Below are 10,704 nucleotides of genomic sequence, written 5' to 3' on the forward strand. Positions count from 1 at the left end.
TTTTACATTATGTTTTACATATATGTTATACTCAAAGATTGCAGTTTAATTTTTTGACAGCTACTAATCACTGATACTGAAGGTTTTGAATATTCAGAAGGTAAAGTCGCATCTGTCTAGGTGATGAGCCTTTTTTTGGTGTTGTAGCACCCCTCTGAAGAAATAAAGCTGATTGCATGGGATCTAAGATGTTTTTAGAAGAGCTTACTCGCATCATTTACTGTATAAAGTTTAGTTGTGAATAACACCTGTAAGGCAGAGACATGCCTGTTGGAGGTGTTGCTATGGAAATGGATACATGTACTTCAGAACGAGCATTTAGAAACAAAGAGAAAGAGAACAAAACTTTTTCTCCCAAGCTGCAGTGTATGAATATTGAATTTCTTTTACCTCTTCCACATAACACAAAAGGAATTTTTTTGTAGAGCTTTGAATTTGATAAACGGTTTCTGAGTTCTTTGATACAAAAAACATATCTTTGTATTTTTTTTTTATATCCATGGTGATGTTTGCTTTCAGGAATATACTGACTGCTTGGTTGTTGATGAATAAAATCCATTCATAATCTAGATACTTGATGCAGGACTCAAGTTGAGTGCACTTCTATGATCTTGTAATAGGTTACTTGGTTTGGAGAGTGCACTTTGCCAACAGCACTACCTGGCAATGCTTAAAAAATGCAGAATTAACAAACATAATGGTAGGGAGGACTTAGTGAGGAGAGTTAAGGAGGTTTCCAACATTATTCATGTGTAGAAATTGCCAAAATACTTAATGAAAAGGTCACACATTTAGGCATTTTGAAACAGAAACAGTGAATGAAGGCTGAAAACACAGTTTTAATTCTTTCTCTTTCCTTTTGTATCTTGGCTTTTTTATGTGTTGATTATAAATAATTCATTCATGAAATGAGAAACAGAAAATACCAGAGTCTTGCCTGGCAACATACTTGGTCTGCTTGTCATTCCGATACTTTAAAACAGTGAAACCCTTTGTTTTCCAGATACTAAGGCTTTTGGCAAGTTCCAGCTTAAACTGAGGAGCTAGTTTGTATTGTATGTAATACTTTTCATTTCAGAAGGGCACTTAATAACTTCATATAAATGAGTTTTGTATGTTGCATTATTCAGTTCTGATAATTCTTCATTGGTAAGCAGCAAATACATTATGGATAAGGGAAACTTTCATCAGAGACAAAGTTGCTGCTATGCTGTTGTCCTTTTAAAAAGTGCTGAGCTCTGATTTTTAAAAAAAGTATGTATTTCTTGGTCTTCCTTTTTGGTCTAATAGTATCTATTTACATGAAGTTGTTTCATGAGTTTAGGTGATGCAACTGGCACTTTCAGAGCTAGAAATGCATATGTGAGTTCTAACTTAAAAAAGTCAAAAATACCCAAGCCAAAGGATTTGTTATAACAAGAGGTCAGTATCTCTACATATGTGAAGACAATGTTGCATCACTCTGAGGCCAAAATAACAAAAGTGCAATAAACAGCCTTTAAAACTATGATAAACAAGGACACTGATACAGAAATATACCCCCTATATACTAAACTAACAAGTTTTCCTTCAAAAAGCTGTTTTTAGACTATAATGTTTCTGGAAACAATTCTGTTCCTTGTGGTTTGATGCTATTTGGAAGAACCTAAAGAACATCCATTTCTCTGCTGCCAGAGGTTAATGGAAGCACACCAGAAGAAATAGCTCATTAACACCCCTTCTGCAGAATGCATTTCTTCTTTAAGACTGAAGAAATTGCATCAAAAAAATTAAATGTATTTAAACAACTTTTCCCTATATTTCTGAGTTTAATTGTTACAGCTTCTGAGGGAAAAGTTGAGAGAACAGTGTTGGTGGTAATGGAACGTTGCTGTCAAGCAGTACAGTGTCACTGGAAAAGCTGGATATAAAGAGGTCTTGTCTGTTTTGATGTGGGTGGGGATGCACATAAGACTCAGTAGGATGATACATCTGTTGAGCACCATGAAAGTGCTTATGGGGGTTTTTGCAACTTTACTGCTCACCAAGGAAAAGCTCACTGCCTTAGGTTTTCTTATTGTTGAATATTTTGCTGTGTCTTCCCTGTGTTGTTTTCAAGTGGTGTCATTTAAACATCTATTGTTCAACTATGTTCAGATTTTTTCCTCCAGTTTTTCTGAATCACTTTACCCTATTGAGCTAAGTAGTTTTGTTCTTCAGGCTTATTTTTACTGACATTATCATGTAATCAGATATTACAAACCCGTTTGCACCTGAAGTAAGTGTTAACCTCTTTTCAGCAGGTAAAGAAAAGTAGGAAGAATAACAAATGTTAACTTTTTTTTTGGTAGTATTGTTGATGTTTCTTTTACTTTGCTATCGGTCTTTTTAACAGAGCTTGTGAGTTAGTTGTGAGTGTAGTAATAAAAATTTTCTCTTGATACGACTGTGATCATCAACTGAAATGTATCTCACTTGTATGCTAATTCTTCTCTTAGTATTTGGGTTATGGATTAACTGTTTTGTTCTCTTTTGCCCTCTCTTCCCTCTCCCTGCTCCACCACCATCCCCTCTCACCCTTCTCAAATGTCTCCTAGTCCCCCGTGTCGTAGCAGTTTCCCCACAGATGCGTTTGGTTGAAGACAATCCCTCTTCTCTTTCCCTGGTGGAGATCTATAAGCAACGCTGTGCCAAGAAAGGCATTGAGCATGACAACCCTATTTCTCGTTACTATGACAGACTGGCAACGGTCCAAGCACGAGGGACTCAGGCTAGCCATCAGGTATTAGAATGTATAATGAATTTTAATCAAGGGCTTTCTTGAGGTCTCTGCTGTGTCCTATATCCCCTGATCTGATTCATCACCTCTCATTAGATGCGACACAGATGTATGTGTAAAGGTGGCATTTTGATTTTTTTGGAGTTTACTTTGGTTTTGCTTAATGTATTCTTGGGAACTTTTAGATCTCTGGTGTTCTAGGTTATCTTGGAAAGCTTAAAAAAACTGTATTTGTTTTACTCTAGGTTATTTTGGCTAACTGCAAGGGAAAACAGACAAAGTGTTCATTGCTTTTTGGTCCTTGCTTACAATGCTTTGAAAATAATTAATTGATAACATGGGAAATAGCATTCATAATTTACATAAGCAGTTACAGCATGTTATGTGAGGCAGGCTTCCCCAGGTTCTTCTAATGGATCTCTTAAATTTGCAAGTGGGTTCATTTCATCCAAGTCAAATTGAAACAGTTGAGTAATCACACCCTAATAAATGATAGTACCCAGAAAGAACAAAGCTCTCTCTCGCCTATCTCCATCAAACATCCAACTGTGATAAATAAAGTTATTTCATGTTTTTTATCTAAGGATTAATGCAAATTCTTACATAAAATGCCAGTCCCATTTTAAATATAGCCATTAGAAAATACATGGCATACATGCATGCATGGTTTAGAGACAGTATCTGTTCAGGCTTCCTTTGTTAAAAATCAAATGAAGTGTTACCTAACATTTGTTTCTATTTTGAGGATTTTTCCTTCAGGTTATGAAACTCTCTAACACCCATTTAATCGAAGTCAGTATGACTGTCATGCTTTCTGGTGTCTAGAACAGATCCTAGTGTTGTATCTTTTCCTAATTAATTAGGCTAGTATATGGTACAGTAATTAAATATTTTGGTAATTGCAAATGTTTACATCTAGGGGAAAAGCTCACAGAGTGTACGCTGACAGAAACGGCTGAATACAGCTCTCAGCTTTTACCTTTTCGTATTTTTGAGGTGCTTTTGTTGTAATATAATACATGTTACAAATTACTTTGCACAGTCTTTCCCTGTCTTGTATAATAAGCATCCTTTCCCTTTCACCCTATGAAGAAACCATGCAGAGAGCCATCTTTAGGTTGCATGCTTTGAAGTCCCATGTACAATTTTGAATCTTGCCATTAGCTTAAATTAAAGGGATTTGTTTTATTGCTGCAAAATGCTTATCCAGCTTTCACTGAAGCTAGAAAATAGTGAAGTATGTTCTGTTAGTTTCCTGTAAGGAAATGCTGCATCATGAGTCGAATGTCTCTTTAGCTCAATTCTGCTTTTCTTTAAAGTTTTGAATAGAAGACACATCAAATTGGGTTATATGGTTTTTCAGTCTCTGGTTTTCCAACATGCCTGTTTGCAGTTCTCATGCTTATATGGTTTTATTAAAAATTTGGCTTTTTCAGATAAAAAGCATTTTCTAGCTGTGCAGAGGCTGGGCTGACAAAACACTCTGTGTTTTGACAGAGAAGTGAGGCAATGGTGTAGGATTGAAAGCATTCAATTTCAGGATATTTTTTCCTAAAATGGGATACAGCAGTTAAGAGAAGTTTGGTAGTTGCTCTTGGCACATTCGTCTGTTGGTAAGAAAGCTATTAAAAATGATCTCTTTCAACTAATATTTATGCAGGTTCTCAGAGATATACTTAAAGAAGTGCAGAGCAACATGGTGCCGCGCAGCATGCTGAAGGAGTGGGCTCTGCATACATTCCCCAATGCCACCGATTACTGGACTTTCCGAAAGATGTTCACTATTCAGCTAGCCCTAATTGGCTTTGCAGAATTCATCTTTCATTTAAATAGACTCAACCCTGAAATGCTGCAGATTGCCCAGGTATGGGTTAGTTTATTCTAAATGCATGCTGTTGTCTTTGATCAGATGGAAATTTGGACTATATTTTGGAAATGGGTCAAAACAGTAATTTGATACATGTAATCAACAGTGCATGTCAGTAGGCTTTTCATTTATATGTGATTGCACATCATGTAGGTAGCAATTTAAACTGCAGTCTCCGTGGACATCAACTCTACCTTCTATGGTGAAAATGGAGAACTTTGTAAAGTCATTCTTCGATATTGGAACTATTCATGTAAATGACTGATAAGTCACTCTTTTTGTCCTTCAAATATATTGCTTTGAATATGTGTTTTCATCAGATTAAAAAAAAATAAATTTAGAGCTTCATTTTCATAGAGGGAATACTCTTTTTCAAATACTGTTCTCTATTCAGCATTGCCATCATGTCAAGCTGCAACTCCTATTAATAGTGATTTTTCTGTTTTAACCCAACATTTTAAATGAGGCTTGCCACCTTAGTAGGGCGAAGGTGGTATATATTAAAGTCTTAATGCCATTTTAATGCATGCAGGAATATGCTCTGTATAGCAATTAAGTTTCTTTAATCCCACTAGGTAAGTGTTCAAATGTTTAGTCTAAGGGAACAATGCACCGAGAATGCTTGCCCAGAGCTGGGATGCGCAGAGATGTGTCTGTCCATATGACTCCTTGTAGACCATACTACAAAAGAAGCTATTCCTCCAGTTTGCTATTACAACAATGTGTATTTAGCAAGGAGCTTTGAGAAAAATACATACCTGACTTTGCATGCCTTGAATTTTAATGTTTTTGCTCAAAACCTGTTTGACTGAAAGTGAAAAGCTGTTGGGAGTACATTTGTATTCTGAGTATTAATGGTAAACAAAAATCCAACTTCTTTTGGTTTCGTTAATGAAATGAATGTTTTTTTAATTACTTTTATGCATCTTGTTTCTAAATCCAGGATACTGGCAAGCTAAATGTAGCTTATTTTCGCTTTGACATTAATGATGCTACTGGAGATTTGGATGCCAATCGTCCAGTTCCATTCCGGCTTACACCAAACATCTCTGAATTTCTTACCACTATTGGGGTGTCTGGTCCACTGACTGCATCTATGATTGCAGTAGCTCGCTGCTTTGCACAGCCAAATTTTAAGGTTCGTATAGCTTTTTAAAGAGTTGTTTGCAGGCACGTATTTGGCAATTTAGAAACAGCACTTTCTTGGTTAAAGTGAAAACTGAACAGTACTTATTTGTTTTTAAATCTTAGTCTAAGATCATCACAAATGCCAGCTGAAATGTTTGCAGTTTACCTTTTTGAAAGAATAGGAGGAATATAGGTGGAATTCTGTCTTTGAGTCTTTGTCCAAACATGTTAATTCAGTGCTCTAGCCTCATAAGTCATTAAAAATTTTGACAGTGGTAAACAGTAAAATGACAAATGCAACATCATTTAGAATCTTCATAATTATCTGCCAATAGAAATGTCATTTGTTTCTTTGTTAGTGGAATAGAATGCTAAAGATACACTTATTTTGATGGATTCTAGCTCTTAACAGGGTATAGTTTTCTGAAGAAATTGTCTAGCTTCCTTTTAAATTCTAATGCTTTCCAAAAATGAGGCATCTTGCACTTAGGCAAGCAATTTGCACCAGAAAGACATTGTGCAGAATGTACTGTAGCCATGGTATGAGTTAGTTACATTATAAAAGATGGAAAATATCCTAAAGTGATTCTAGTCTTTATCTAAAATGCAGAAAGCTGTGTAGAATATATTTTTAATAATTCATCATCTTACCTTACAAAACTGTGTCTATTATACACAAACAAGTTTTCAAACATAGCCTGTAATTTCAACATCTGAATGATGTATGCCCACTTAGACATGCCACATCGATTTGATGCAGCTCCACCTTGAGTACTGTGTGCAGTTTCGGGTGCCTCCGTATAAGAGGGGCATCACATATTAAGAGTGTGTACAGATTGGTTTTGTACAACCAAGATTGTGAAAGGTCTTGTTGTGGTTTAAACAAAGTCAGCCATAAACCACAGAGCCCGTCCACTCACTCCCCCACCTTCTTGCCCTCCCCCTGCTCCTGGAGGGACGGAGAAGAGAATCGAGAGAATGTAACTCCCACGGGTTGAGATAAGAACAGCCCAGTAACTAAGGTATAACACAAATCACTGCTGCTACCACCAATGATAATATTGATAAGAGAAAATAACAAGAGAATACAATACCACCGCCGAACGAGTTTGACACCCCCGAAGAGAGAGCGTGTCTTTCCGGGTAACTTCCAGTTATCTCCCTGGGCATGACGTGCTGTGGTATGGAGTACCTCTTTGGCTAGCTTGGGTCAGGTGTCCTGTCTCTGCTTCCTCCTGGCCTCCCCTCGTCCTCGGCAGAGCATGAGACTCACAGAGTCCTTGGCCAGAATAAACATTACTTAGCAACAACTGAAAACAATCGGTGTTACCAGCTCTGTTCCCAGGCCAAAAAATGAAAACACAGCACTGCACTAGCTACTAAGGAGAAAAATGACTGCTGCTGCTGAACCCAGGACAGGTCTTGAGGGCAAGACTTCTGAAGAGAACTTGAGGTCACTTGGTTTGTTCAGCTTGGAGAAGAGAAGGCTGAGGGGTGACCACATTGCAGACCATAACTTCCTCAATGGGGGCAGTGGAAGAGGGAGATGCTGAGCTTCTCTCTCTGGTGACCAGTGATAGGATACAAGGAAATGGAATGAAACTGCGTAAGTTCAGACTGGACATTAGGAAAAGGTTCTTCACTTAGAGTGTGGTTGGTGAGTGGAATAGGCTCCCCATGGAAGTGGTTACAGCACCAAGCCTGCCAGAGTTCAAGGAGTATTTGGGCAACACTCTTGTTCATATGGTTAATGGTTAATGGTAGTCCTGCAAGGAGCAGGGAGTTGAGCTTGATCCTTATGTGTCCCTTCCAACTTGAGGTATTCTGTGATTCTCTGAAGGTCAGAGAACAAGTGCCCATTTATTCATTTTGGGGCGAGGGGTGCCCAGCTCAGTTCAGACATGTGGTGATTACTGCTTTAGATTATCTATCTTTTGGACTACAGAGAAATGCTTTTAATGTTTTCTGCATTTATCTTTTTTACAAATGCCCATAAAATATATTTTACATGTTTGCCTAATAGTTATATGTGTTATAAAATGTTCTATTCGTTATGTGCAGACAGGAATTTGACTCAAACTGGTTACCTAGAAGTTCATTTTAGGACCTCAGGAGTGTTAAAGTTGACAGATTAATGTCAGTAACTCAATTCAGTGATGAGAAAAAACAGCAACTGTTTGTTGCAGGCATTTTTTTTCATCCAGGTGTAGAAGTGGCCTGTGTATACATATGTGTACACATATTATATACACCTATATGCATATATAGTGTGTATATATATTAAATGCATATGTATGTATGTTGCAGTCAGTGTTCTTTCCATGTTTGGCAGAAAGCAGTGTTCCCTGAGAGTGTAATCCCTGTGCAGCTTTGCAAAGCCTCTTAATGTTTGCACAAAACTTCTGTGTATGTATGGGAAAAGTCATAAATTTAATGGAGTCATCTTAATACAGAATGTACATGACTGCATTTGTGTATGAAGACCTTAATATATGTTACAGCTTAAGCGATGTTTCAATTCTTTAAGAGGTGTGATGTGTTTTCATGCTGAAAGCTTTTTCTGAAAAGAAACACCTTGAGAGGAAATAGTAAAGACAGTTGGAAGCCACATTCATCTTAAAAACACTGAGATTGCAATGCTGAACCAGAAGTGTCAAAATGTTATTGTCTAAAATCTAGTTACTATTCTGTATACCTGATGGTTCTTCAGATTAAATATAACAGTCTGATTTTTCTCCTTTATGTAGGTTGATGGCATCCTAAAAACTGTGCTACGGGATGAAATAATTGCATGGCACAAAAAAACACAAGAGGATACTTCCTCTCCACTTTCAGCGGCTGGGCAACCTGAAAACATGGACAGCCAGCAGCTGGTTTCACTAGTTCAAAAAGCTGTTACTGCTATCATGACTCGACTTCATAATCTTGCTCAGTTTGAAGGAGGAGAAAGCAAAGTCAACACTCTGGTAGCAGCTGCAAATAGCTTGGATAATCTCTGTCGTATGGATCCTGCTTGGCACCCTTGGCTGTAACTTGAATTTTTCAATAGCTTTTTTTGCTGCTGTTTGTGGTGTGAGCCATATATTGTGTTAAGAAAATGTGAAAAAAGCTTTCCAGACCATGGCTTACCCGCCGCACTGCATTTTTTCAGTCTTCTTTTTAATTGTGTTTACAGTAATAGGACAATTTCACTGCTTTTAATTTCATGAGGGGACGTTTCCTCCCGTTTAAGAAAGGTTGTTTAATATGTTTTCACGAATAGCTTAAAACAACAGTTTTCACGAATAGCTTAAAACAGAGGAAACTTAAATACTGTACAGAAAAATCTTATTTTATGATGAGGACTATAAACCTAGCACTGTTAGATTTAGGGTCTGGCATTCCTAATAACCTGCAGTATGTAATTTTTTTAGTATCATAGTAATTACTAAAAAAAAAAATAAAAAAAAAAATAAAAAAAGACAGTATTCCCAGTTACTGGATGTTACTTTGTGAAATTTTACTTAATTGCTGTCCCTTCATTCTACCAAATTGAAGGCACAAATAAATACTCTTCCTTTAAGTTTGCTTCAAATTTACACAAGCAGAGATGGTTTGTACAGAGAATTTTATACCAAATGTATAGAGGTAACTTTTTGTTAGGCACTGAGAAAATGGTGATCAAATTGTGCTGGCTTTTCTTGGAGCGCAAGCTATGTACAGTGAAAGTGTAAACCATTTAGAGCATTTGGTTTGTTGTGGACAGTGTTGGGGGGGGGGAGTTTATAAAAAGGATGGAAAATGGCATCGATGGATACATGTGTTTGGCTGTAATAGATTAAAAAAAGTCAAATCTTATGATTTTATTTTTTTTTTCATGTTTAGAATTACAGTAGCTTCTTTGGAATGAATTTGTTTCTTTGTAATTTAAGAAAAGATCAGTTTAATGTTTCACTTGTCTTTCTGTTAGCATTTTTATAGAACTTCCGTGTTGAGAATGTTAAATTTGTACAGAGTGATTTTTTCAAAATAAATATTTTGTAAAACTCTCAATGGTATTCATTTTATCTAAAATATTTTAAGCATTATATTATGGACTAAATAGAAAAGTTTCAAGAGCAGGTGGAATCTTTAGTACGTGAAACCGGCCTGTATTTTAAAGGGTGATAACTGTATTAACGAGACATGGATGTGATGTTCTCATGTATGGTGTTGAATTTGCTTACAGAAGAGCTGTGAACAGGAAGTATAAATTTCTTCATTCAGTGTATAGTTTTTCTTCCTAGCCAGATAATGTGTTAACCATATGTTTTCTAAAAGTCTGTCTTTAAACAGAGTAGTCTATTTCTTGGCTACAAAAAATTGAGCTTTTAAGTAATTGTTCAGAGGTCAAGATTGTATCTGCAGATGAGCTCTGTTAGGGGATGCTGTTCCTGGAGAAACAAAGATGGTCTTGACTGCTATAGCAAAGGATGACCTTGTCTGCTTTTAGTTGTTTTGTTTTTTTAATAAGCAGACAACAGGTTCTTTGGAGATTTCGTAATAACATGAGAGGCATAATTGAAGTTAATGACCACCATTCAGTAGTGTACTCTCTGTGATACAAGGGGGTTTTCTAAGTCAATCTAATGACATTCCTTTGGTAGGTGAGCTTACCAGCAAGTTAACAAGTAGGTATGACTATAGATAAGTCAGTTATTTAAAAACAAAGCAACATGCTTCAATGGGTCTCTTACAGATTTTCAAAAAGACCTGTTCCTTTCATCTTTGCAGCCACCAGCTGAAGCAGTCAATTGATACAAACTTGAGTATCAACATTATGAAGGGGAAAATTTCCCTCTCTACTGTTCACCCAAGATGATAGTTTTGCTAGCACCATGAGCAGCACTGAACCTGGCACAGAGGGAGGTGAGGCTGATAGGGATGCTGGGGAGGGACTCTTCATCAGGGACTGTAGTGACAGGACAAGGGG

At 36.9% G+C, this 10,704-nt stretch overlaps 1 protein-coding gene across 2 annotated transcripts in view; it reads left to right on the forward strand.

Moving 5' to 3' along the window:
- The window catches only part of TRRAP (transformation/transcription domain associated protein), a 101,021-nt gene extending 91,236 nt beyond the window's left edge, over positions 1–9,785 (forward strand). For both annotated transcript variants that reach the window (XM_065684396.1, XM_065684397.1), the window contains exons 69-72: positions 2,577–2,761; positions 4,419–4,622; positions 5,569–5,763; positions 8,501–9,785. In XM_065684396.1, the coding sequence (XP_065540468.1) occupies positions 2,577–2,761; positions 4,419–4,622; positions 5,569–5,763; positions 8,501–8,785 (869 nt within the window). In that variant the 3' untranslated portion in view covers positions 8,786–9,785. The remainder of the gene's footprint in view (positions 1–2,576; positions 2,762–4,418; positions 4,623–5,568; positions 5,764–8,500) is intronic.
- Positions 9,786–10,704: the final 919 nt, after the last annotated feature.

Source organism: Lathamus discolor, chromosome 6, assembly GCF_037157495.1.
Source record: "Lathamus discolor isolate bLatDis1 chromosome 6, bLatDis1.hap1, whole genome shotgun sequence".
NCBI classification, from domain to species: Eukaryota; Metazoa; Chordata; class Aves; order Psittaciformes; family Psittacidae; genus Lathamus; species Lathamus discolor.